At 38.3% G+C, this 27,996-nt stretch overlaps 1 protein-coding gene and 1 long non-coding RNA gene across 2 annotated transcripts in view; one reads left to right on the top strand and one right to left on the bottom strand.

Annotated features, from left to right (window-relative positions):
- Window positions 1-27,996, top strand: part of LOC146405096 (uncharacterized) — a 142,123-nt gene that overhangs the window by 65,370 nt on the left and 48,757 nt on the right. The window lies entirely within an intron of this gene.
- MS4A5 (membrane spanning 4-domains A5) lies at window positions 2-27,991 on the bottom strand. The gene is made up of 5 exons (XM_003353839.5): window positions 24,686-27,991; window positions 18,904-19,032; window positions 15,057-15,113; window positions 13,647-13,799; window positions 2-981 (listed from the first exon to the last, which is right to left on the bottom strand). Exons 1-5 carry the CDS (start codon window positions 24,836-24,838, stop codon window positions 871-873), a joined length of 603 nt encoding a protein of 200 aa, XP_003353887.1. The 5' UTR covers window positions 24,839-27,991; the 3' UTR covers window positions 2-870.

Raw genomic sequence — 27,996 nt, forward strand, 5'->3', positions numbered from 1 at the left:
CTCCATGCTAAATTAATTTTTTATTTTGGAAAGTTTAGTTATTTTAATAAAAATGTTAATTGTATCAATTTGTAAGGAGTTTTGAATAATTTTTCAGAGTGTAAAGGGATTCTGAGGCTGAGAGTTTAAGAGGCATTGGTATGTTGGTACAGAGAAAACCTGGGGATCAGGAGCCATACTGCCTTTTAATACCATGCCTTTGACATTGCAAACTTTGTGACCTTGGGTACGTTATGTACCCTCTCTGTGCTTCAACTTCATTGTCTGAAAAATGAGTATAATCATAACATTTGCTTCTTAGATTTTTGTGAGATTTAAATGTGTAATACACCCAAAACACTTAGCGTGGTGCCTGGAGCCTTATAGTGGCTTCCACCAATATTAACCCACATTATTATGATTCTTCCAGTTGTTATAAGTGGCTAACACTGATCAATGTAAAATTTGTGGGTCAAGCCATTCTTCCAGCCAACTCATCTTTAACCACAACGGGGGAACAGGAGCCCCCACGTAGAGTCTTTTGGGGAAATCGGCAGGACCTGGTCTCAGATACTCTGGGCTTTGGTTCATTTCTCTGTATGTACAGTGACAGCCAACCCTACCTGAGTGTCCTTTTGTCCAGTGAATGCCTAACTAACAGAGGAGGTAACACCAAAGCGACCATGTGATTTGAGGAGAGGAGCTGGCACTGCAAAAAGGCAGGATGTGGTTTATCAGCCAATATGTCCCCACACCCCCCTTCTCTTGAGTCACTCCCCTTTGCTTCAAGGAGTTGCCAGCCTTAATATTCGATGTTCCTTTGGCTTTTCCTCACAAGTGGAATTCATCTCTCAACACCATTATAACACATCTTTATTCTCGCAGTGCTAGTCAACAGCATTCCTCACGGTCATTGCAGTGAATGGGTCCCCTCAAAATTGAGAAAGACAGGGCAATGAGTAATTCAATAATGCTGAAGGCCATCAACATAATCAAAATTCCCTGTAACAGAAGAAGAAAAATAAGAGTCATGGTATTTATACAATAATGGTTTTCTGATGCACTGAGGTAGCAGTTCCCAGGGAGAGAAAGTTATCCCAGGAGTCTCAAGGAGATTTGAGGCTTAGGAAGCAAATTCATAGAGGCTCATGAGAGCATCTGTCCATTTTTTAGCACACACGTCACAGCATAGCACAGTACAGGACTGCTTTCTCAGAGACGGTCATACAGCACCATCCACTTTCTAAATTATATGTAAGAAATGCTCCATTTCACAAATGTATACATATGATAAAAATAATAAAGTGAGTGGCCTGTTGAAGGAGAAAGAAGGTTAAGAAACGTGAAAAAGCTAAAACAGAAAAAGAGAGAAAAATGGGGAAAAAGAAAACTGCAGGCTCAGAAAAAGAGGAACATGCAGAAAAAGACACATAAAAAAGGCTAATGGTAACTTCTTGTGTTCTTTGTCACTGTTAAAGACCTTTAAATTATTTTGTATTTTGGCAACTAAGCACATACAGGACTGTACATCTTGTTAGTAGCCCAGAAGCTGGACACACAAGCGTTTTGCTAGATAAACATTCTGCTACCACCCTATTTGTCTGCAGTGTTTTAACTATAAGCTGAAAAAATATTTATGTCAGAGTCACATGGTATCTCTTGGTGTAGTTAACCATAATTCACTTATTCTCCAGTGCCAGGAAATACTTTATTTCCTCTTTCCCCTTTTCTTTTCTGCTTTTTGTTTTTACCACTCTGAATAATGCTGCAGTAAGCGTTCTTACACACATACCCTTATATAAGGCAGCTGAATTGCTGTGGGGAGAGCTATGGGGGTTAAAGGTACGTTATCTTTCACACAAGTGAATGTCGCCTTGCTTTCCAAAGTGGTAGCAACATTTCACATTTCTACCCCTGAGGAACAAAAGCATCCTTTTCCCCATTTGCCTGCCCATGATAATTTTTATGACTCATTCATTTTTGCCAATCTAGTAAATGTAAATCTTAGACCATTGTTAATATAACTGGCACTTCCCTGACTACTAGTGAATTTGAGCATCACTCTTAAGTGTGTTTGGGTGCTACATTTGCATTTTTGTAAGTCGCTTCCTCAGAATCTTTGTTTTTTATTACGTTCTTGACTTTTTGTGACTTATATTTTCTCTTTGTGTATAAAAACATTAAAAGCTTGCTGTTATCTGCTTTAAAAATATTCTTCCAATTCCTTTACCATACAATTGACCCCCCTTTTTTTACTTTCTAGATCAGATATATCATATATATATATCCACCATCCCAGTAAGTTCTCTAGCGTCCCTTCCGATTTCCCTTCCAGAGAGAACCACTATTTTGATTTCTAACACCATGTATTAAGTTTCCCTATTAATTTTGTATCTGAATTTGTCCATTATAATGAATTGAATTTCATCTGTGTTGCTACACGCATCAGTATTCTATTGTTTGAATAGTCATAGTTTGTTCAGCCCCTCCATTGCTGATAGACATTTGAATTGTTTCAAGCTTTTAATTGTTATGAAGAGATTTCCCAAGAGCAATCTCATATATATTGCTGAGAATAGAATAGGTCCATGCTTAACTTTGTTAAAAGCTACAAGATGGCTTTTAACAAAGTTTTCCAAGGAGGTTAAGCCATTTTATATTCCCACCAAAAATGTATAAGAATTCCAGATGCTTTATGTTCCCGCCAACACTTGGTTTTGCCAGTCCTTTTAATGAAAGTCCTTCTGGTGTGCATGTAGTAATGTAGTAATTTTTTATTTTCTTTTCTTTTTTCTTTTGCTTTTTAGGGCCACACCTATGGCATGTGGACGTTCCCAGGCTAGGGGTCAAATTGGAGCTGCAGCTCCCGGCCTATGCCACAGCCACAGCAACCCCAGATCTGAGCAGCCTCTACGACCTACACCACAGCTCACAGCTCATGTTAATTTTCATGGCTTTCTTTGGGAAGTAATAAAGTTGAATACATACTTAACATGCTCACTAGCTATTGATATATCTTTCTTTGGGAAGTGCTTGTTCAAGTCTTATTTATCTTTTGGCCTTCTTGTTGATTTTCAGGAGTGCTTATTATATTCGGTCAGATGCATGTATTGGAGAGATTATTTCCCATTCTGTGCCTTGCGTTTTCACTTCTTTCTTAAAAATGGAGATGTAATTGACATGTTGTGTAAGTTGAAGATGTACAAGCTGTTGATTTGATATATTTATATGTTACAGTATCGTTACCACCGTCATGTTCATTGGCGAACACTTCTATCATGTTCCATCGTTGTCATATTTTTGTGTGATGAGAATATTTGGGAGCTAATCTCCTAGCAACAAGGAAGTGTGTAATATGGTACTGTTAACAGTAATCACTATGCTGTGCTCTAGGTCTCCAGAACTTACTCATCTTCTAAGGGCAGGTTTATGCCCTTTGACCAGGGTCTTCCAAATCCCCCACCCTCAAGCCCATGGCAACTACCATTGTACTCTGTTTCTATGAATTTGGCTTTTTTAGATTCCACATATAAGTGATATCATACAGTATTTGTCTTTCAGTGTCTGACTTACCTCACTTAGCATAAAGTTCTCAAGGTCCATTCATGTTGTTGCAAGTGGTAGGATTTCCTTCTTTCTCATGGTTGAATAATATTCCATTGCATATGTGTGTACACACACACACAGACACACACACACAGACACACACACACACACCATATTTTCTTTTTCCATTCATCTATCAATGGACAGTTAGGTTGTTTCCATGTCTTGCTATTGTAAATAATGCTGCAGTGAACATCAGGGTACACGTTATCTTTTTGAGTTAGTGTTTTAGTTCATTTTGGATAAATGTCAGAGTGGACTTGCTAGATCATATGGTAGTTTTGATATTTTTAGCAACCTCCATGCTCTTCCAGTAGTGGTTGCACTAATTTACATTCCTGCTAACAGTGCGCAAGTGTTCCCTTTTCTTCACATTCTGGCCAGTGTTTGTTATTTCTTATCTTTTTGATAATAGCCATTCTGACAGCTGTGAGATGATATCTCATTGTGGTTTTGATTTGCATTTTCCTGGTGATTCGTGATGTTGAGCATCTTTTCATGTACCTATTGGCCATATGTATATCCTCTTTGGAAAAAAATGTCTATTCAGATCCTCTGCCCATTTTTTAATTGGATTTTTTTTGCTATTGAGTTACATGATTTATTTATATTTTTTGGATATTCATTCTATATCAGATATATTATTTGCAAATATTTTCTCCTATTCCATAGGTTGACTTTTTATTTTGTTCATGGTTTTCTTTGCTGTGCAGAAGCTTTTTAGTTTGATATAGTACTGCTTATTTATTTTTGCTTCTGTTGCCTTTGCTTTTGATGTCAAATCCAAAAAAATCATTGCCAAGAAAAATGCCAAAGAGCTTACCACCAGTGTTTTCCTTTAGGAATTTCATGTATTTAGGTTTTATATTCAAATTTTTAATCTATATCAAATTTATTTTTGTGTATGGTGTTAAGATAGTGGTCCAGTTTTATTTTTTTGCATGAGGCTGTTTTTGTTTTTTTTTTATAGCACAGTTTTATTTTTTTGCATGAGGCTGTTTTTGTTTTTTTTTTTTTCACAACATCCTTTGTTGAAAAGACTGTTCCTTCCCCACTGTATATTCTTGGATCCTTTGTCATAAATTAATTGACCATATATGCATGGATTTATTTTTGGGCATTCTTTTCTGTTCCACGGATCCATGTGTCTGTTTTTATACTGATACCATACTGTTTTGATGACTATGGATTTGTAATATGGTTTGAAAACAGGAAGTGTGTTGCCTTCAGCTTTATTCTTTCTCAAGATTGATTTGGCTATTGGTGGGTTCATACAAATTTAAGGATCTTTTTATTCTATATTTGTGAAAAATGCCATTGGAATTCTGGTAAGGATTGCATTGACTCTGTAGATTGCTTTGGGTAGTATGGACATTGTAAGGATATTAATTCTTCTAATCCACGCATAGGGGTTATCTTTCTATTTCTTTGTGTCTTCTTCAATTTCTTTAATCAGTGTCATAGTTTTCAGTGTGCCAGTTTTTTACTTCCTTGGTTAAATTTATCCCTGTATATTTTATCTTTTTAATGCATTTTTAAATGAGATTGTTTCCTTAATTTTTCTTTCTAATAGTTCATTGTTGATCATATAGCAATGCAACTGATTTTTGTTTATTGATTTTGTACCTTGCAAATTTACTGAATTTGTTTATTAGTTTTAACAATTTTTTTGTGGAGTATTTAGGGTTTTCTATATATAATATCATATCATCTACAAACATACAGTTTTACTTCTCTGATCTAGATGCTTCTTCCTTCCTCTCTCCCTCCCCCCTTCTCCTTTTCTTCCTTCCCTTTTTTCCTTTCCTTCCTTCTTCCCTTCCTTCCTCCTCCTCTCCCTCCTTTCCTTTCCTTTTCCTTTCTTTCTTTCCTTCTAACTGCTCTGGTTTTATTGCATAGGAAATAGACTGTATGACTTCAATCTTCAGTATTAATTTGTAATTGTTTTATTTACCAATATATAGTAATTTTTGTTGGAATGTGCTATAAAAATGTATATTCTGTTGTTGGGTAGAGTAGACTAACTATATCTATTAGCTCTGTTTTCTCACTTTTGGTATATAAGCATTAAAATATAGAGTCTAAAGTTCTTCAAACCTTTATGCTCTTCTCAGGTAAAATTGAAACCCTTAGCAAACACAAATAACAAAAACACCATTTACTCCCTTTTCTACTTGTAGTTAATGTTGTCAGGCATTTTAAATATTTTTTAATCATACTATATATTATTATTATTACTGCATTATACAAGCAGTATTCACATGTATGTGTACACATATTTATCCCATCCTTTGTTCTTCATTCCTTGTTGCATCTCATTGTACCATCATTTTCTATCTACTTGGAGTTCATCGGGTCTACAGGAGGCAAACTCAATTTTTGTATCTGAAAATCCTTCATTTCACTTTTATTCTTGAAAGATATTTTAATGGGAAACAATAGGTTGTTGGTTGGCAGTTACTTTATCAGCACATTGAAGACATTTTTCTACAATCTTCTAGCTTTCGTTGTTGCTTTTGAGAAATTAACTGTCAGTCCAATTCCTTCCACTTTTTCCTTTTTTTAATTTTTTTAGTCTTTATTATTTTAGTTATGATTACTGACAGTTGAGAAATGCAAAGGAATCATGGTTTTTCAAATAACTCAGCAAATTGATAAAGTGCATCAAAGCATAGCATGCCAGATTGCTCTCTAAGTTCAAGGTTTTAACATAAGGTTTTTCAGATCCTTGTTATTATTCAAGATAAGACCACAGAGAACTGTTTTAACGGTAATCTTATGTTAATTCATGTAATCGGTAATCTTATTTCCAAAAATAAGACCTTTGACTGTCCCCACGACTCTTCTAGTTTGCAAATCTAACCAGTTCCTTCCTAGACTACTGTTACTCTCTCCTAAAACTACCTTATGACTAACTCCAGCTGAGGAAACCCTATTAATATCCTTTCCTGTTGAATCTGAGACTCTGTGCTCTCCCTGGATTAGCAAATTTGATAAATTCCGCTTTTAATTGACATAGATTCCCTAGTGGTCTTTGAAGTTGCCTGAACAGCCATAGAGGCCCCAGAGATGTCTAGCCAGACCCCTCACCATTATGGTCCTGGCCCTTTGACTCATTCAGTACTTATTCCACTGGATCCTTGTGATTATTGACAGACAAGCCTTCAAACACAGTATTACCAATTTTCTGTGAAAATTCGTGTTGTCATATTTCTTCATTCACTCATGGCAGCAATTAAGGGGCAAACTCCTAGAAAGACACCAACTATTAAGACTAACTCAAGAAGAAAAATCATAATATCCCCATAGCAAGTAATTTTATAACTTCTCACAAAGAAAAGCCCAAGTCCATATGACTTCACCAGTGAATTCTTCCAAATATTTATAGAAAATTTAATATTATTACTTCCTAAAATTTCCCAAAAAGTGTATGAGGAAAGAGTATTTCCCAGCTCATTTCATAAGGCCAGTTTTAACCAGATACAAGAGTCAAAGACATCACAAAAAAAGACAACTGTAGATTAACATCTTTTGTAAATATAGAAGCAAAAATCTTTAACAAAATTCAAGGAAACCAAATCCAGCAATATTTAAAAAGGATTATGCACCATGACCAAGTAGGATTTATCCTGGGGATGTAAGGTTGATGTAAGATAAAAAAATAAATCAATGAAATACACCATATCCATAGAATGAAGGGCAAAAACACATGATCATCTCAATCAGTACATAAAAAGCATTTGAGTAAATTCAACAATCATTATAAAAATGTTAAACAAGCTAGGAAGAGAAAAGAACTTTCTCAACCTGATAAAGGACATCTAAAAATGTCCTCTGCCAACATCATCCTTAATGGTAAAAAATTAGATGCTTTCCTCCTAAGTACAGGAAAAAAGATAAGGCTGTCTGCTCTTGTAACTTTTTTGTTTGTTTGTTTTTTGGTCTTTTTAGGGCTGTGCCTGCGGAATATGGAGGTTCCCAGGCTAGGGGTCAAATGGGAGATACAGCTGCCAGTCTACACCACAGCCACAGCAGTGCGGTATCTGTGTCGTGTCTGTGACCTACACCACAGCCCACAGCCACACCAGATCCTTAACCACTGAACGAGGCCAGGGATCAAACCCATGTCCTCATGGATGCTTGTTAGGTTCATTAACCACTGAGCCATGACAGGAACTCATGCTCTTCAACACTGTGCTGGATGTTCTAGCCAAGGGCAGTTAAGCAGAAAAAGAAATAAAAACATCCACATTGGAAGACAAGTAAAACCATCTCAATTTTCATATATTATGACGTTGTATTTAGAAAATCCTAAGGAAACCTCTAAAAACTATTAGAAATGATAAATGAGAGCAAGATTGTAGAATATATTAATATAAACATCAACTGTATTTCAAAACACCAGCAATGAATATTGCAAAAAATAATTCCACTTATAATAGCATAAAAAAGAATAAGATAGGAATACATTTAAAAACAGATAAAAGTGTCTAAAAACTATTAAGACATTGTTGAAGGAAATTAAAGAACTAAGAAAACAAAGAGGGCCATGGATCAAACAATTTAGTGTGTTAGTGTGTTAATATTCCTCATAACTGGCCTACAGATTCAATACAATACCTATAAAAATCGTAGTTGCCTTTATTTCCCCCAGAAATTGACTAGATGAGCCTAAAATTCATATTGCAAGGACCCACGACAGCCAAAACTGTTCTAAAAACGCAGAACAAATTTGGGGAACTTGCACACCCCATTTTCAAAACTTATTATAAAGTACTATAATCAAGACAGAATGGTTCTGGCACAAGGATAGACATTATAGATCAGCAGAATAGAGTCCAAACTAAACCTTTACATTTATGCTCAGTTTATTTTCATCAAGTGTGCCATGGAAATAACACAGGTATAAAACCCAAGATCTTTTCAATAAATGGAATATTTGGCCAATATGCAAAACAATGAAGTTGGATCCTTTCCTCACACCATACACAAAAATTATCTCAAAATGGATCATATAGTTAAATGCAAGAGCTAAAGTAGGAGTTCCCGTCGTGGCGCAGTGGTTGGCGAATCTGACTAGGAACCATGAGGTTGCGGGTTCGGTCCCTGCCCTTGCTCAGTGGGTTAACGATCCGGCGTTGCCGTGAGCTGTGGTGTAGGTTGCAGACGCGGCTCGGATACTGCGTTGCTGTGGCTCTGGCGTAGGCCAGTGGCTACAGCTCCGATTAGACCCCTAGCCTGGGAACCTCCATATGCCGCGGGAGCGGCCCAAAGAAATAGCAAAAAGACACAAAAAAAAAAGAGCTAAAGTAATAAAACTCTTTGAAGAAAATATAAGAATACATCCTCATGACTTTGGGTTAGGCAATGATTTCTTAGACACCTCATCAGAAACTCAAGCAAGAAAAGAAAAAAATAAATTGGACATCATTGAAATTAAGAAGTTCTGTGTCACTAGGAGTTAACCTTCAAGTATGTAAATTTTATTTTATTTTATTTTTTGTCTTTTTAGGGCTGCACCTGCAGCACATGGATGTTCCCAGGCTAGTGGTATAATCGGAGCTACAGCTGCCAGCCTACACCACAGCCACAGCAACGCAGGATCTGAGCTGCGTCTGTGACCTACACCACAGCTCACGGCCACACCAGATCCTTAACCACTGAATGAGGCCAGGGATGGAACCCACGTCCTCATGGTTCCTAGTTGGATTCATTTCCACTGCGCCATGATGGGAACTCCCAGTATGTAAATTTTAAAAATCTTTTAGGTGACTAAGGCAGGCCAGAATGTGAAGTGGACCATGGCAGAGTAGTCCAACTGCATTACAAATACATGAAATAAACTCACTGCAGAGGATTGACAGTGGAGAAAGGTACTTATTGAAGTTACTTTGGAATCTGTAAGAATAAATTCAAATGGAACTGTCATAAGCACAACTTCCTAAGGAGTTGTCAGCTGTATTTACTGACAGGCGGTATTTAGACTATATATGGTAAGTTTTGTTTAACTGTTCAGTTTACTTTTTTTTTTTTTTTTTTTTTTTTTTTTTTAGGGGCGCAACCACCCACAGCATATGGAAGTTCCTAGGCTAGCGGTCAGATCGGAGCTGCAGCTGCCAGCCTATATCACAGACACTGCAATGCAGGATCTGAGCCGCATCTGCAGCCTATACCACAGCTCATGGCAATGCGGGATCCTTAACCACTGAGCGAGGCCAGGGATCAAACATGCATCCTCATGGATAACTAGTCAGATTCCCAACCTGCTGAGCCATGACAGGAACTCCAACTGCTAAGTTTATATTTGACTGCTATCCCATGGAGCTGTCAATTAAATATAACTTATATATCAGTTAATCAGTTATTTAGATGATAAGTTAGATTTAACTACTTCCTACTTTTAAGTTGTGTTCCACGAAGATAATCACTTAACAGTTCTGGCACCACTATATTAGTATAAACTGTAATTGAAAAGTAAATGGGTGGAAGATGGTGAGAGTCAGGCTTCTCACTGTGGAGGTGAGGGGGGATTACAGATAGTCAGCTGGGGAGGCTTTGGTGGGTCAGGTAGTCTTGTAGACATCACTATGAAACTCATGTCCAGACTAATGTAGACAGTGATGTATACATAAAGAGATATGTATAGATGTACGTATAGACGTGGGTTAGTACACTCACATATATTTCCTTGCTCTGTCAGAGAGGGCCTGCAAAGCAATGATGCTCCAGTAGCCCCAAGTATACTTGGTGCATGTATTTTGTTTGCTAGTATGATTCTCCAAGAGAAGGAACCAGGGCTCCTTGGAGAATTGCCGTATTCTAGGCCTGAGGCCGGGGATATACAAATGGAGCCTGAAATGTCTCATTGTGCCAGAAAGTATGGAAATGCTAAAACAAACAACCCCCCATGTATAGGGGTATATCAGAGAGTCACAGGAGACAACCGAAAGACTTCCTAATCAATGGTAACACTGAACAACTTGCACAACAGTGTAGTTTTAGATGATAACCCAAGGTATAAAAAAATACCCATAAACCTATACTGATGTAAATAAGTAATTGAATGCATCAGTGAGTAGAAGAATAACAGACAAATCTCCTATTTAGAAGAATTTCAGATAATTTATGTAGATACTCTGTCCTCAAGGAGTTGGAGCCTAACTCCCTACTTAACTGTTGGTTGCTCATCGTGATTTCATTCCAAAAACTACATTATAGAAAGGGGAAAAGAAAAACAGTAACTTGATGTACAGACATGTGTTCAGTTTATGAAAACTCATCAAACTGTATACTTAGATATTTAAAAGTTTAAAAAGTATGTTGAACACTGTCTTTTTCTGTCGAAACCTTCATTCAAAGGCTCCCAGGAAAATCTGTTGATCGTATAAACTGCATTTACCACATTTTCTGAGGTTTAAGTCTCCACTGTATCTTGAAAAAAAAATGAATGTAGAGAATATATAGAGTCTCAACGATGAAGTTAGTCAAAGGGTGATCCAGGTAGAGATGAGTCATTTTCTATAAACTACAACAGCAGTCTTATCTTTGAAGTACATGAGTCTGTGAAGAATTTTATGGGTCTGAATTAGAAAATGTTGAAATAATTTGAATTTAGACAGTTTATTTTGAACATAAGGACAGACTAATACCTTTGAGGCTCCTGTAATACTTACTTCCAGTTATTATCTCTCTTGAGATAAATGTTCTCACTGGCTGTTTTTATGAAGATAATCTTTTTTTTTTCACTGGTTGCTTTAAACTTTTATCTTTTCTGGATTTTCATTGTAATGTATTGAGGTGTCTGAGATTCACTGGAGCTCTTAATTATATGGGCTAATGCTTTTCACTGGTCTAAAAATCTATCATAATTTCTCTCTCCTCTTCCCTCTGTAAATAATTCTAATAAAGTTTATATTAGACTTTTTTCCCTCTATGTTTTATATCTCTGAATCTTACTTTTGTATTCATTTTCTCCATGAAATATGATTCATTCTGATCTATCTAGTATGTAATATCAAATATGGTACCAGTTTGGTAGGAGTTTTGTAAGACTATTGGATATTATTCCCCCCAAATAGCCTTTGATTTTGCTTTTGTCAGGTGCTCAGTGCACCAAATATCAAGGCCAAATTCAGGCTTGAGCATTCTTGGTTCACCCAGTTTATTTTTTTGAGTTTGAATTTTTCAATTTATTTTTTTCTTGAAGTATAGTTGATTTGCAATGTGTTGATTTCTGCTGTACAGCAAAGTCACTCAGATACATATATATATATATATATTCTTTTAAAATTATCCTTTTCCATTATGATTTATCACTGAATATTGACTATGTACTGTGCTATGCAGCAGGACTTTGTTTTTTATCCATTCTGTATATCACAGTTTTCATCTGCTAATACCAAACTCCTAATCCATCCCTCCTCCAGTACCCCTCCCCTTTGGCAGCCAAAAGTCTGTTCTCTGTGTGTTTGAGACTGTTCCTGTTTTGTATAAGTTCATTTATGTCGTATTTTAGATTCCTCAGGTGAGTGATATCGTGTGGTATTTGTCTCTCTCTTTCTGAGTTAATTCACTTAGTATGATAATCTCTAGGTCCAAGTTGCTGCAAGTGGGATTATTTCATTCTTCTTATGGCTGAGTAATATTCCATTGTATATATGTACCATGTCTTCTCTATCCATGCCTTTGTCCATGGACACTCAGGTTGTTTTCATGCCTTGGCTATTGTAAATAGTGCTGCAATGAACACTGGGGTGCATGTATTTTTTGAGTTATAGATTTGTCCTGATAGATGCCGAGGAGTGGGATTGCAACATCATATGGCAACTTTATTTTTAGCTTTTTGAGGAAGCTCCTTACTATTTTCCATAATGGTTGCACCAATTCAAATTCCCACCCAAGTGTAGGAACGACTCAATTTATTTTAATCAAAGGATAACATCCCAGTGGAGGTGGAGGATGGGAGGAGGTTATCAGGGAATCTGGGAAGGGGCCACAATTCCTCAAGCACAATTTCTTTTTCACTCTGTTCAGTAAGTTTTCTTTGCTGTTATGGGGCAGCATACTTTGTATGCCTTTTTTGCCCTTATCTGAAGCGTGTAGTCATCTATCAAGGACCCAGGTCAATGTGGGGAAGGTCTGTTTCAAAGTCTTCCTACCTGAGTGGACTCTGGGCTGTGCCTTCCTCTTCCTTTACTGCACTTAGGCTGGGAATCAGATTCCAAATGGCCTCAAGGTCTAAGCAGCTTCGTTGCTCTTTAGCATTACATTGACAGATTTTAGGTTAGGCATTCATGTAAAGAATGATCTCCATTGCTTTTAAAGTGTTAAATTCTTTTTAATATAGCATTTTCTTTTGTTTTCAGAGAAGGGTTGATCCAAATAGCTCAATTTACAATTCCCAGAATCAGTTTCTCTATTTTCTTCTCTTCTGCCCTGGTTTTCATGGTCCTGATCCATCCAGATACTGAGTTTCTTTGAATGTACTGTGTAAAATATCACTTCTATTAGGACCCCCTTTCCTCAGGTGATTAGTTTCCAGCTTTCTCAGCAATTTTTGATGGGTCTCATTGACTATTTTTTTCTTTCCATGTAGATTTATATATTTTTTTGTATTCCTTTACAGTAATTTTTGTGGCATTTTTGGAAAGAGCAGAAATAAATACTGCTTTCAGTCTAACATGTTTTATCAGAAGTCCCATCTAAATGTTAAAACCAAAACCAAAAGATATTCCACACATGATTCCAATGTACATCTAGGACTGTGAACTATTACCATACTGCTGTACCTGTATTTTTCTTTTAATATATCACTTCATCTTTTGGACTGTATTCACCAGTATGCATATTTTATCTCCTCTACTCTTTGGTGACTTCCTATAGGCGGGACTTAAAATGTGCTTATTTTTCTATTCCAAAATGTGCGATACTGTGATTTCTATAAATGTGAATAAAAGTAAAGACATATGTCTGCAGCATTATTTGGATGCTGCTGACTGAGGGCTAACAAGTCTTTATAACGAAACCCATCACTCCTCACCCTAAAAATGCAGCATACTTACAGTGAACAGGGTGTTAACAGACTGACACTGACTAATTTCTTCAGAATAGCCGCAAAAGAAGTTTTGGTCTAGAATGAAACCGAATACGAGGAGAACAATTCCAGCTGTTGCTGCCAGGGCACTAAGAGAGTTCATTGTTCTGCTCAGCATCATCTGAAAGAGAGTGAGAATGTAAGGCCATGACTCATGCCCAGCCCAGTCCAAAGCAATGGGTGGGGAGACTGGAGAGCAGGGTTTTAGTCACAGCTTCACGATGCCTCAAAGCAGCTGTGTAATCTTCTGTGAGTCACTTTACCTCTTTTGGCTTCAGGTCCTCATCCACAGAAATGAGAGGATCCAGTGATTTTTTTTCTTTTTTTTTTTGTCTTTTGTGTTTTTAGGGCCGCACCCGCAGCATGTGGAGGTTCCCAGGCTAGGGGTCGAATCGGAGCTACAGCTGCCAGCCTACACCACAGCCACAGCAACGCGGGATCCAAGCTGCATCTGTGACCTGCACCATAGCCCACCGCAATGCCGGATCCTTAACTCACTGAGCGAGGCCAGGGATCAAACCCGAAACCTCATGGTTGGTGTGTAGTCAGATTCGTTTCCACTGTGCCACGATGGGAACTTTCCAGTGAACTTTTATAACCCTTCCATCCCCCTCAAACTGCATAAGTGAGCTCCCATTTAAATTGGAGGAGGGGTGCACCCTAGACAAAAGAGGTTCTTAGGGAGTAGCCACATTACCTTGCATTTTGATGCTCTGGTAAAAGTCACGACCTAATTATATTTTTGTTTTGTGACTCTGTTTAATGAAACATTGTGTTTCTTTGTAATTTTTACTTCCTCCTAAAACTCTAAACCCAAGAGAGATGTTCTTTGCTAAAAATAATTTGTTGGTTTATAAATTAATATCTCATAAGCTTTGATTCTTTGAGAAAAGTAAAAATGCTCTACTTATAATTTGTAAGTTAAAATTTTGTATTGATTAACATGTATTATTTATTGTGAGATGCTGCTTACAAGGTTGAATTAGGTTGTCTATTCAGTGTGCTATTATATGAGTCAAACCAGTGCCTTCCAGGTGTCCAGAATCTAGTAGGCACCAAAAATACAGAAAGAACAAATGAGGGAATTCCTGAAATTCTGAGACCCATTTTACCATTTGTCTGAGTAACTTGAACAAGTCATTTATTCAATGCCTCAGTGTTTAAGAATTAAACTGAATGTCCTAGGAAACTCTACTGGCACTAATGTTTTATGATTCATGGGAAAAAAAAAAAGAAGCAAATGCCATGCATTAGTGTCAGTACTTGGCAGTTCATGGAATTATGGTGATTTAATGATTTTCCAAATTCATCTTCAAGGCCAGAATGAATTATTTCAAAGTTATACATTTTTAGTAAAGGGGACATATGATACACTCACCAGAGTTTCTGTGGTTTTTCTTTCCAGTGCAACTAGAAAGGCTCCAGAATTAATGAACTGTTAAAAAGAATAAATATCTTAGTGATGTTAAAGAATTCTCATGAATAGACCTCGCCACATTTTCTTTTACATACCCTCCTTCCCGGTTCACACAATCCTCAGGGCAGTGAGAAGGGTGAGATGCCTTATATGATTGTGTACAAATGGTTGTAAAAATACTGGACTAGAAATTTGTTTTTGTCTTATCTATTTATTTGAACATGAAGATTGTTTTTAATCTTACTGTGCTTTAGTTTTCTCATTCGACTTTCTTTTGTAGGTACTGTGGACTTGGCTTTGATATCATGACAAACTGGCGTCAAGTCAGTTTACAATCAATACAATCAAGTTTATCTTTCATTTCAGTTATTGTATTGTTCATCTTTGTTCTTTAAATCTTCTAGCTCTTTGTTAAACATTTCTTGTAATTTCTTGATGTGCACTATAACTATAACAAGGTATCACCTCATACCAGTCAGAATGGCCACAATCAAAAAGTCTACAAACAATAAATGCCGGAAGAGGGACCATTTGTGGGAATGTGAATTGGTACAACCACTGTGGAGAACAAACAGTATGGAAGTTCCTTAAAAAACTGTAGAACTAGCATATTTTCCATCAATCTCACTCCTGGGGGTATATCCAGACAATATCATAATTTGAAAAGATACATCAACCCCAGTGTTCACTGCAGTACCATTTACAAAAGCCAAGACATGAAAGCAACATAAATATCCATTGACAGAGGAATGGATAAAGAAGATGTGGTACATATATACAATAGAATATTACTCGGCCATAAAAAAGAATGAAATAATGCCACTTGCAGCAACAGGGTTGGACCTAGAGATTATCATACTAAATGGAGTAAGTCAGACAAAGACAAATATCATGTAATATCACTTATATGTGGAATCTAATAAAAATGATACAAATGAACTTATTTACAAAATAGAAACAGATGTATGTATAACTGAATCACTTTGCTGTACACCTAAAACTAACACAACATTATAAGCCAACTCTATTCCAATAACATTAAGTAAAATGTTCCCCTTGTGGTGCAGCGGAAATGAATCCAACTAGGAACCATGAGGTATGGGTTCAATCCCTGGCCTCACTCAGTGGGTTAAGGATCTGGTGTTGCCATGAGCTGTGGTGTAGGTCACAGACATGGCTCAGATCTGGCGTTGCTGTGGCTATGGTGTGTAAGCCAGCAGCTGTAGCTCCAATTAGACCCCTAGCCTGGGAACCTCCATATGCCATGGGTACAGCCCTTTAAAAAAAGCAAAGTAAATAAATAAAATTAAATTAAGTAAAAAATGGAATCTCCCTCATACCCATTTGCAATTTGTGTGTTTGTTTGAGAACACAGAGTTGCAGCTGATATGCTGGTAATTCTGAAAAAAAAAATCCCTTTAATTTTCACATAGGGAAGTTGTATGTGGTAGCATCATTGTCTACTAGAAACTTCAAATCTGATTCTAGCATATCCGTTTTAAAATTTCTGTTCCCATGGACTGGTATTTCTTCCGCTTCATCCCTCCACTCTCACGTTCTGTGCTGAACTCAGAGTTCTCAGAATAGAAGATGTCCTTCCATACCTTAAGCTGCTAGCCCACGTTTCTCCTTGGCATGTGCAAGATAGCCCCACCCCTCACCCAGCCACCCCTCAGTCCTTTCCTGTGTATGTGTCCTCACCCAATTAACGATTCATCCTTTAAAACTCAGTCAAGCTGGGATATCTCTGGACAGCCTCCCCTCTGTCTTGCAGTTGTCTTTCCAGTAGAGTCAGCTCGTGTGTCCTTTATCGCCACTCCTCTCGCCATATGCTAGTTGATGACTCTACTCAACAGAGACCTTGAGACCAGGGACTGCCCTTCCCCTGAATCCCCGCAGGTTGCGCATCCTCTGGGACCACAATAATGATTAGTCAGTGTGATTAAGTAAGTGCTTCTGATAAGTCTTCCCTGCTTCTTCACTTCTCTAAAGAGTAAATTGATCTTTCATCTCTGCTTGTAAAGCACTGTCTGCACCTCTGTGATATCATTTATCAAGTACCTTGAAATGACCTGTTAGCCTGTTTTCTTTCTTGCTAGATTTAAGAGCCATTTGAAGGAAGGGCCCAAGGATTATTCTTTTTCTTTCTTTCCTTGTTTCCCCCAGTTTTACTGAGATATAATTGCCATACAGCATTGTATAAATTTAGGATGTACAGTGTAATGATTTGACTTATGTATATCGTGGAATGATTACCATAATAAGTTTAGTTAACATCCATCCATTATCTCATATAGGTACAACAAAAAGGAACAAGAATGCAGAATTTTTAAAAAAATTCCTTATGATAAGATGGAGTTCCTGGTGTGGCTTAGCAGGTTACAGGCCTGACTAGTATCCATGAGGATGTGGGTTCAGTCCCTGGCCTCACCCAGTGGGTTAAGGATCCGGTATTGCTGTGAACTGTGGTGTGGGTCACAGATGCAGCTCAGATCCCTCATTGCTTTGGCTGTGGTGTAGGCTGGCAGATGCAGCTCTAATTAAAACCCTAGCTTGGGAACTTCCACATGCCCACAGGTGCGGCCCTAAAAAGCAATAAAATTAAATAAAAATTAAAAATTCCGGAGTTCCCATCGTGGCGCAGTGGTTAACGAATCCGACTAGGAACCATGAGGTTGCAGGTTCAGTCCCTGCCCTTGCTCAGTGGGTTAATGATCTGGCGTTGCCGTGAGCTGTGGTGTAGGTTGCAGACGCGGCTTGGATCCTGTGTTGCTGTGGCTCTGGCGTAGGCTGGTGGCTACAGCTCCGATTCAACCCCTAGCCTGGGAACCTCCATATGCTGTGGGAGCGGCCCAAAAAATAGATAAAAAAAAAAATTCCTTGTGACGAGAACTCTTAGGATCAACTCTCTTAAACATTTTCCTGTATATCATATAGCAGTGTTAACTATAGTGATCATGTTGTCTGTTTCCTTTCTGGAATAACTGGAAGTTTGTGCCTTTTGACCACCTTCATCAGATTCCCTCACATCCTTCCAATAATGACAAATCTGATCTCTTTTTTAGATTCCACGTGTAAATGAGATCATACAGTACTTGTCTTTCTCTGTTTGACTTACTTCACTTAGCATAATGCCCTCAAGTTTCACAAGTTGGCAGGGTTTCCTCATTTTTTAGTGAATGAAGCTGAACAATATTCCATTTTGTATACACACACACACACACACACACACACATATAGGACTGTATTATATGTATATACACACACACATCCCACACATCCCACATCCCACAACTTCTTTATCCATTTATCCATTAATGGACACTTGTGTTGTTTCCATGTCTTGACTGTTGCAAATAATGCTGCTGTGAACATAGGGGTGCAGATATCTCTTTGACAGTGCGGTTTTATTTCCTTTGGAAGTGTTCCCAGAAGTGAAATTGTTGGGTCTTATGGTAGTTCTATTTTTTAATTTTTTGTGGAACCTCTATACTGTGTTCCATAATAAGGCCCCATATGTTAATGACCTTTGACTTCTCATTGCCTTCCTCTGTGTATCTGTCTTATGATAGGTAGGAAGTCATCTTGAATGAATGAATAGACAAATAATGTCAAGACCTGAAGAAGTATTCCCAAGGGAAATCTCAAGACCCAATGATGGAATATAAGCAACTCTGATGAATTAATGGGGAATTAATCTTATTTTCATTTTTCAAAGTATATCATACAAATGCTCATTTCATTACTAAGATTTCCCTAATATCCCTGTGGGCATAGCTTCAAATTGAACTTGCCTGACTCTACTCACCAGAACAGAGCTCCAGAATGGATATCCTGAAAGAAATATAAAGGGGAACCTTGGGTATGGTTTTTCAAAGGCGAAAAGTAAAACAATTCCAAAAGAAAAGTTCATCAGTCCAAACAGGATCTGGATAGTCTGTAAATAGAGGAAAACGTCATGGTGAGGAAAAAGCAAAATAGTGGGTTTCCTTTTTGAAAATTTAGATCTCTTTTTGGTTAAAAGGACTTGGCAATTACCCCCTTTTATAAATACGGAAAGTATAGTAGAAGCTTCTTTACAGTGATAGTAGATGCTTCTAAAGATATTTTCCTTTTTAAAAAAACTTTTTACAGCCACACCTGCAGCATGTGGAAGTTCCTTGGCTAGCAGTTGAATCGGAGCTGAAGCTGCAGGCCTCCGCCACAGCCACAGCAACACCAGATCTGAGCTGCATCTGCAACCTATGTTGCACCTTGCAGCAATGCCAGATCCTTAACCCACTGAGAGAGGCCAAGGATCAAACCCACATCCTCACAGACACTATGTGGGGTTCTCTACTCACTGAGGCACAGCAGGAGCTCCTACAGATATTTTCTTGATCTTTTTATCTTGTGTTGGTAATACATAAAATGGTCTAAATCAGCACTTCTGAAAATGTAGCCCATGGATTGTCAATATTAGGATCACCTGGGAATTAGAGCTGCAAACTCTTACGTCCTACCCTCTACTCACGGAAGACAATCTCCACGTGTGTCTGAGAGGTCTGTGTCTTAAAGTCTCTAGGCATCAGGGAAATGCAAATTAAAACCATAAAGAGATATCGCCTCACAGCTGTTAGACTGGCTGTCATCAAAAAGACAAGCTAGCAAAGGCTAGTGAGGATGCGGAGAGGAGGGACCCCTGTGCACTGTTGATGGGGATGTATCACTATGGAAAATAGTATAGAGATGCCTAAAAAATGGGACATAGTACTAACGTGTGATCCAGAAATTCCACTGCTGGTTATATATCCAAAGGAAATGCATTCACTGTCTGGAAGAGATAATCTGTGCTTCATGTTCATTGCCTCATTATTAACAATAGGCAAGACATGGAAACAGCCTAAGTGTCTACTGACACATGAATGGATAAAGACAATACACACACACGCACATATATATTATATACATATACATATATGTATATGTGTGTGTGTGTGTGTATTGTCTTTACCCACTAGTAGACAATGAATTATTATTCAGTGATAAGAGGGAAGGGAATCCTATTGTTTACAACATGGATGGGCCTTGTGGGCATTATGCTAAGTGAAGTAACTCAAAAGAAAAGTCAAATACTATATGATCTCCTTTATATGTTGAATGTATTTAACTTTGAACTCACAGAAACAGAATGGTGGTTGCCAGGGACCGAGGGGCTGGGGAAATGGGGAGATGTCGGTCCCCCATTCTGAGTCCTGGGACTCTAAGGTTCAGTATAATGACTGCAGTTAACAGTACCTACTGTGTACTTGAAAGTTGCTGTGAGAGCCGAGCTTTAATGTTCTTACCACTCCCATAATAATGAAAACATTAATTATATGGGATGAAGAATATGATAACTAACCTCATTGTGGTAAACCTTTTGCAGTGTATATGTACATCCAGTCAACACACCGTACACCTTAAATTTTCACAATGTTATATGCCAGGATGTCAGCTACATCTCAGAAAAGCTAAGGGAAAAACCCTCAATATCTTTAGCATATGAAGTTTGAGACACACAAAATTCTCAGCCACTGTACCAGCCTGGCCTCAGGCAGAAGTGAGACTGTCAGAAATCCCTCCTGCTGATGACAGTCTGGAGGGCCTGTGGAGGTATCATCACATCCCGGGGCCCAGAGCACTCCCCATTATTTCTGCATCTTATTCTGTTTTGTTTTTTTCTTCCCCATGCCACACTTGTGATGCTCTACAACGCCAAGCAGTGGTTTGAACAAATGCCGGGGAAGGATGATGAGAATAACATGCAGAAGGGAAGGTATAGGATGTGATGAGTCTGTGTCTTCCGTCTTCATTCATTCTCAGTCCACCTTCTCAGACAGTGATCTCAATCACTCCCATAACAGCTGCAGCTTTTGAGTAGGTGAGCTGTAAATGTTATCAGTATCCTCAATTCCAGACACATTTTTAGCTCTCATCGAACACCCTCCCTTGAATGTTCCACTCTTTCCCCTTGTATTCAGTGCGTCCAGAAACAAGTTCACCTTTCTTCCTTTAAACCTTGTCATCTTTCTCCCTTTTCCGTCTTTGCGTTTAGCACCACCTTTTTCTTAGGCTTGAGGTGTTTTTTGTTTTTTCTTTTTAGGGCCGCGCTTGTGGCATATGAAAGTTCCCAGGCTAGGGGTCCAATCAGAGCTGCAGCTGCCAGCCTATACCACAGCCACAGGAACCTGGGATCCGAGCCACTTCTTCAACCTGTACCACAGCTCATGGATCCTTAATCCACTGAGCAAGGCCAGGGATCAAACCCACATCCTCATGGATACTAGCTGGGTTTGTAACCTGCTGAGCCACAGTGGAAACTCCCAGGTTTGAGGTCTTAATCTGATCTTCTCATGTCCTTTGATCCCCAACAATCAAAAAGTAGCCAAGCTTTCCTCTTCTCTTTACTTGCAGGATCATAAATATTCAGGTTTTTTTCTTTCATTTTTGCTGTTGTGCCAGTGTTGGGACACCTGTTTTATACGGCCGGAGTCCCTCTCCTATGTAGGTACCTATGCACAAATATTTCTGGCCTTTCTCGACTCACAGTTGGTAAGTTTCAAAATAGTTGGATAATGAGAACATAACCCACTCCCCTTCTCCCCTTGAGAGTGAGCTTTTACAGCAGGCACCCATTTGCTTCTGCTTCTCGATGCAAGAGCAAATGCTGCTTTTGCAAAGGGAAAGCCTGATGTTTGAGGAGTAGGTTCAACTCAGTAGCTACTATGTATTCACCTAAATTATTAAAAATGTTTTCTAACTGGCCTTTCTGCACTGGCCTCTTTTTCCCCTCTTCCAGTGTTGTATCAGAGTTAAGTGAGATTGCAAAACAGATTTCCGACCTGATTACTTTTCTCTGTAGTGTTTGAAACATAGCTCCCAAGTGTCGTGGTCATCAGATTCACTCAGAGAAGTATTAAGAAATGGTTTCTAGCCCCCGCCCCGCCCCGCCAAACTCCCTCAGAATTGCCCTCCAGTAGTTCTGGAATGAGGCCTAGAGACTTGGTGTATGTTTTATAAAGCTCCTTAGGCTATTTTGTTAATTTTAGAGTTTGGAAACTACTTGTATGCATGATAAGATCTAAGTAAGGATGAGATATAAGATTCTTGGCCATTAGGTCTCCAAATTATGTTACTGGTTGTTTCCTCCACCGCTTGGTTTTTTAACTGTCTTTCTTAACATCGTGGTAAAATGTACACACCGTAACATTTACCGTATTTACCATTTCATTTAAATTAATAAGCTTTACTTTTAAAGGCAGTTTTAGGTTCAGAGAAAAACTGAATGGAAAGGGCACTTTCTCAACCCACAGGGGGTTTCCACGTATCCCCGCCCCCTTTCTTCACATCCTCCCCCACTATCAACAGCCCCCATCAGATCGTACATTTGTTACAGTTGAGGAAACAGCACTGACTCATCCTTATCAACCGAAGTTGGTAGTTTACGTTGGGCTTCACTCTTTGTGTTGTATTCTAGGGGGCTTGGTAAACATATAATGACATGTATCTGCCATTATATTATTGTACAGAATAGTTTCCCTGTCCTAAAAACCCTCTGTCTTCTGTCTATTCATCCCAGCTCCCTTCATCTCCTGGAAACCACTGATCTCTTTATCATTTCTATATTTTGGCTTTTCCAGAATGTTATGCAGTCGGAGTCATGTAGTTGGCAGCGTTTATAGGCTGGCTTCCTTCACTTAGGAGTGTGTGTTCTCTTCCTCCCTGGCCCTTCATGGCTTGATGGCCTATTTCTTTTTAGTGCTAAATAATATTCCATTGAATGGATGTACTAAGGTTTATTTATCCATCCCAATTATTTCTTATTTCTTACTTTGTATTTTTTAATCCTCTCACACGTTTTAAGCTGAGTTTGTTTTCTCCCAGCTTTCCTTTGCCATTTCTGAGTGATGCTGTCATTGGCTTTTATCCATGGTGCTTTCATCATCTAGAATATTCTGCTCTCCCCCCCCCCATTAAAATTCCATCACTTCTTCAATGTCCAGCTTTGCCCTTGTGTTGTCTCATCCCTTTTAGCTTGAAGTAACTGTTTACCCTCTAGGTCCTGCTGCCCCATCAGCAACAGCATTTAGTTGATGCTACATGGAAGTGTAGTTATAACTCTTTTCATTTTATTAGTTTTAAATTATTTATTCTCTTTAGTGAGAAAAACTAGATTTTATTCATTTCCATAGGGTTTAACATAGTTTCTTGCACATAGTTTAATACATATTTGTCAAAATAATTTGTTAACACAGTTTAGACTGATGACCCCATTCTACATGTCAGGGAGCCATCTTTCTCTACTCATCTTTTTTTCCAAAAAAAATTAATTTCTTTCTGTTTTTCATTCTTGGAGTCTGGGGATTAAGAGGATCTTTTCTAAGCTGTGGGCGGTATTATAGCCTCAACCATACCTGAATCCCCACATTGCCTGAGAAAGGAGGATTGGTAGATAAAAGATAATCAATATTAATGAAGGGATAGCTGGATGGATAGATGAAGACTTACAGTATTAAGGGGATTTTCCGCAAAGGCCCCACATATAGTAATACCATATCATGTTATCAAACTGAATTTTGATTTTTCATTGGGAAAATATAAAACTATAGGACTCGGAGTTCTGTCGTGGCTCAGCAGTTAGCGAACCCGACTAGCATCCATGAGGATGCAGGTTCGATCCCTGGCCTCCGTCAGTGGGTTAAAGATCCAGCATTGCCGTGAGCTGTGGTGTAGTCACGGACATGGCTCAGATCCCAAGTTTCTGTGGCTGTGGCATAGGCCAGCGGCTACAGTTCTGATTGGATCCCTATCCTGGGAACCTCCATATGCCTCAGGTGTGGCCCTAGAAGACAAAAAAGACCAAAATAAATAAATGAATAAATAAATAAATACTATAGAACTCAACAACCAGGATACACAAGGAATTCCCTACTTCGTAACTTTTAAGAGCCCAGGGATCTTGGCTTATTCATTTAACATTTTCCTTTCCACAGAACCTTTTATGTAACTGATAGAGAAATGTGATACCCACTTCTTTAATTTAATGGAAATAAAGTGGCTCCTACTTAAAACATTGTGCCACCAGCGTTCCCATTGTGGTTCAGTGGGTTAAGAACCCAACTAGTATCCATGAGGATGTGGGTTCAATCCCTGGCCTTGCTCAGCGGGTATATTTCTTTTCATCTCTCCTCAGCACGTGCCCCTATCTTATTTCAGGCTTATATAACAAAGTAGCATAGACTAGTGGCTTATAAACAATAGACATTTATTTCTCATAGTTCTGGAGTCTGGAAGTCAGAGGTCAAATTGCCAGCATGGTTGGGTTCTGGTGAAGACCTCTCCCAGGCTGCAGAGTTCTAATTTTTCTGTTGTATCCTGATATAATGGAAGGAGAGCTAGCTTTCTGAGTACTAACCCCTCATGAAGACTCCACCATCATGAACTAATTACCTCCTCAAATACCATCACATTGAGATTATGGTTTCAAATATGAATTTGGAGGATAACAAACATTAGCTTCATATCAACATACTCTCAGTGGAGGTTACATTATGGCAAATCTTACTTACCCCTAAGATTTTCATTCTTTTAGTAAGCATTTCTGGAAAGGGCATGCTAGACTCATAGGTTGTGCCTGTAAGTTCCGTTGACTGATATTCAGGAACAGTGATCTCTGGAGGAAATATCAGAAACACAGGATGGTGTGCAGCGTTTGAATCCATGATGGTGTAGTTGAGATTTTGAAGTGAAAAAATGATTTGGCTGATGTTTCCGTCTAGATCATATTCTTCCCCTGTACCATGGCTGCCTGGAGCACTAGCATTGTTGTGCCTTGTTGTGGAATTATAGAACCATGGCGTCACAGAGTCATGGAATCTCAGGACTGGTTGAGATCTCAAGAAAAAAGGCCCAGAATTGGGGATCAGAGGATCTGATTGGTTGTCCAGATTCAGTTAGGACCTCACTGTGACCTTGGGCAAGTCACATCCTCTTCTCTTGATTTCAGCTTCTTCACATGTACATCGATCGGGTCAGATGGCATGGTCTATAAAGACATTCCAGTTCTCAAATAAATGAGTATTGTGAACACTTATTCTAATTCTCTCTCGTCAGACAGGTAGAGGACAAATCCTCTCAGGCCACAGAATTCATTAGTTACTTCATGTAGCAGACGTGGCATCTATTTAGCTAGTCCCTATATTTTTTCACATTTTTGCAAAAATTTCATTCTTAACAACAGTGAAAATTACATGCATAAGATATATTTAAAGTTATAATGAACTTGTCTAGAAATATAATTTTATAACATTTGAAGTCTAGAAGTTCAGAAATACTATCCTTCTGGCCTTGCTAATAGAATGTCCTCTGTAGATTTCTAGTCTCATGTTAATTTGAAGTGTTATGTCACTAATGTTCTCATTCACAAGAGACAGGTTTAATGAATACCCAGGACACGACAATTACACAAACTCACATGGTGTAATTCCAAGGATGTTCACTTGTGGTTTTTGAACAAACCACTTTAAAACCCAGTGGCTTCAAACAACCACCTTTTGGTTCTGCTCTCAATTCTGTGGGTTCTATGGGTGGTTCTACTGGTTGGGTCCAGCTCAGCCCTTCTCTACCAAGTTTTTTCATGTGTCCATGATTAACTAGTGGAGTAACCAGATCTAGATGATTTAGTATGGCCTCAGTCGCATGTCTGGCAGTTGGCAGATGCTTGGTTCTCCTCTGATTCACAAATGTTTTTCAAACGTCTGCTGAATCATGTGTGCCAGTGTCCCACTGACCTAAGCAAATGGCATGGACAACCCAGATTCAAGGGGTAAGAAAATAGACTCCATATATTCAGGGACAGGTCTGTACAGTCATTTTGCATGGATGAAGGGAGGGGAATTGTGTACATTTATATACTCATCCTCTTTCATTTCCTATTAAGATCAGGTCTTCCTAAATTGAAAATCCTAATGTGGCAGCCATTTGGCAATTAGAACATTTTAAGAGACCATCACCCGTGCAAATTCTTTTCTCTGAATTTACCTTCTCTCATTCAATTTTTCCATGGATATAGAATTTGAATGGTGATCACCCTTTATGAAAATCCTCTGATACTGGGTTAGTGTTCCCTGAGTTAAGCAAACTCTGTTCCAAATACTTTATGATTTACCATTTCCATCCTCATCACTCATGTTTTCCTCTGGACCTTTTCCAGTTTCTCTCCCCCCACCCTGTCTCCTCCCACACCTCTGTAAGCATGATGCCTAAAACAATGTAGTAATAGCTATCTGATATAAGATAATTGTTCTTATTATGCTTGAATTCAAGTGAATTCTCAAGATATAGTGGAAGACTCAATTCGTAGAGCTTAAAAACTTAGAATTAATTTGAAGCCGTTTTGTTTATGGAGGTCTTGGCTAAATTATACTATAACTTATATATTCATGTTAACATTTATATTGATTAAAACATTGCATCTCTTATTCAAAAATGGGCATACTAATTGTTACCGTGTCGTGTAGGGTTATTGTAAATGAATTGTAAAGTATCTGGCATGTAGTGGATGCTAATAGATTGTAATAATAAAGATAATCGGAATAAGTATTGTTTCCATTATTGTCACCACATTAATCGTGGTGGCTAGATGCTTTATTTTGCTCTATGTTTGCATTATTTCTAAAGTTCATTTTGGTTGGCTCATCAGCTAAATGTCCTCTGCATTTTTGTGTGATCAGCTATAACAACATGGGAATGTCACACTGAGTTAGTCCAGAAGTTATTTTCTCCATTTCCAGATGGCTATGGAACCTCATAACCTTTTGATAATACATCCTCTGCCCACAGATTCACGGGTAACATGCTGTGTGCTACTTTTCATCCTTCACATACCCTTAGATTTCTTCTTAGTTTCCAGTCTGTCAAAGCCTACTCTTTTCATGGGATTTACTCTAGCTGTAAGTTGGTCTGTGGAATAATGTAGAATATAACTGTATTCCTCAGTGTTCCCAAATCAAGACTTTTTGAAGCTTCATGTTGCTAGTTCGTCCAGGGAAGTTATGATGATACAAGTGATCAAAGTTTTCTTGAGTTGTAGTCAGTGGGATTAAGCTTCTCCTTCTCACAGATAATTCTGATTCCCTTGCTAGATAGTTCCAAGAAAGGCTCTCTTTGCTCTTTCTCTTATTCTTTTCCTCCTGAAACTGAAGCTCAATTTTATTTAAATTCCTCATCTTTCTCTCTGTTGCAGAATCTCCCCCTTTTAAACATCTGTGCGCTAGAAAGTACAGCAGTTTCGGTCAACCACTGTGAGCACATGTCAGGGGTTCCCAGATCCTCCCTTTTTCTCTCACGGTTTATTATATAAATAATCATGGCTCCAGATCTTATCCCATTGTCCTTCCCAAAAATATCTTGGAAGGGATGAGTGGATACGAGGCAAGGAGAGCAATTTGGGCTTCTGTTTTATTCTGTGGTCTCAGTCTCTTGATTTCCTACTTCTGTTGAATTCTTAGTTTTTACTGCATGTCTGGGCATCTATATATGATGACTCTTTTCCTCACTGCATTTTTCTAGCTATTATCATCCTGATTCTTCACTCCCCTACAGTGGTGTTAACACAGTATTAAATATATATAGCATATTTAAAATAATAATAGCAAGCACCTTCACAGTATCTACAAAGATAGGCATTAAGGATTTTCCACTGGCTGTATCATAAGCTTTTAAAAATTCCTGTTCTTTGCCTCATATACAGATATTAGAGCTTCCCTTTGTGACTACGAATTCTCAAAAAAGCGAAGATACTTTGTTTCATGTGGTCAGATAAGTTTTTTACCCCTTGCTCCCTTCCCTACCCTCCAAGAAAAAAAAAAAAAAAAGAGTG

This window comes from Sus scrofa, chromosome 2, assembly GCF_054392235.1.
Source record: "Sus scrofa isolate SSC_HxYL_T2T_F1_AM1 chromosome 2, Sscrofa_HxYL_maternal_Yorkshire_Landrace_v2.0, whole genome shotgun sequence".
NCBI lineage: Eukaryota > Metazoa > Chordata > Mammalia > Artiodactyla > Suidae > Sus > Sus scrofa.

Excerpts from the sequence above, each read along its gene's own strand:
- MS4A5 (XM_003353839.5), bottom strand. The coding sequence starts at position 24,838 with ATGGATTCAAACGCTGCACACCATCCTGTGTTTCTGATATTTCCTCCA. Across the intron at positions 19,033-24,685 it reads AAAGAATGAAAATCTTAGGG|ACTATCCAGATCCTGTTTGG; the intron begins GTAAGTAAGATT and ends CTCTATTTACAG. Across the intron at positions 982-13,646 it reads CTGTTAACACCCTGTTCACT|GGAATTTTGATTATGTTGAT; the intron begins GTAAGTATGCTG and ends CTTCTGTTACAG.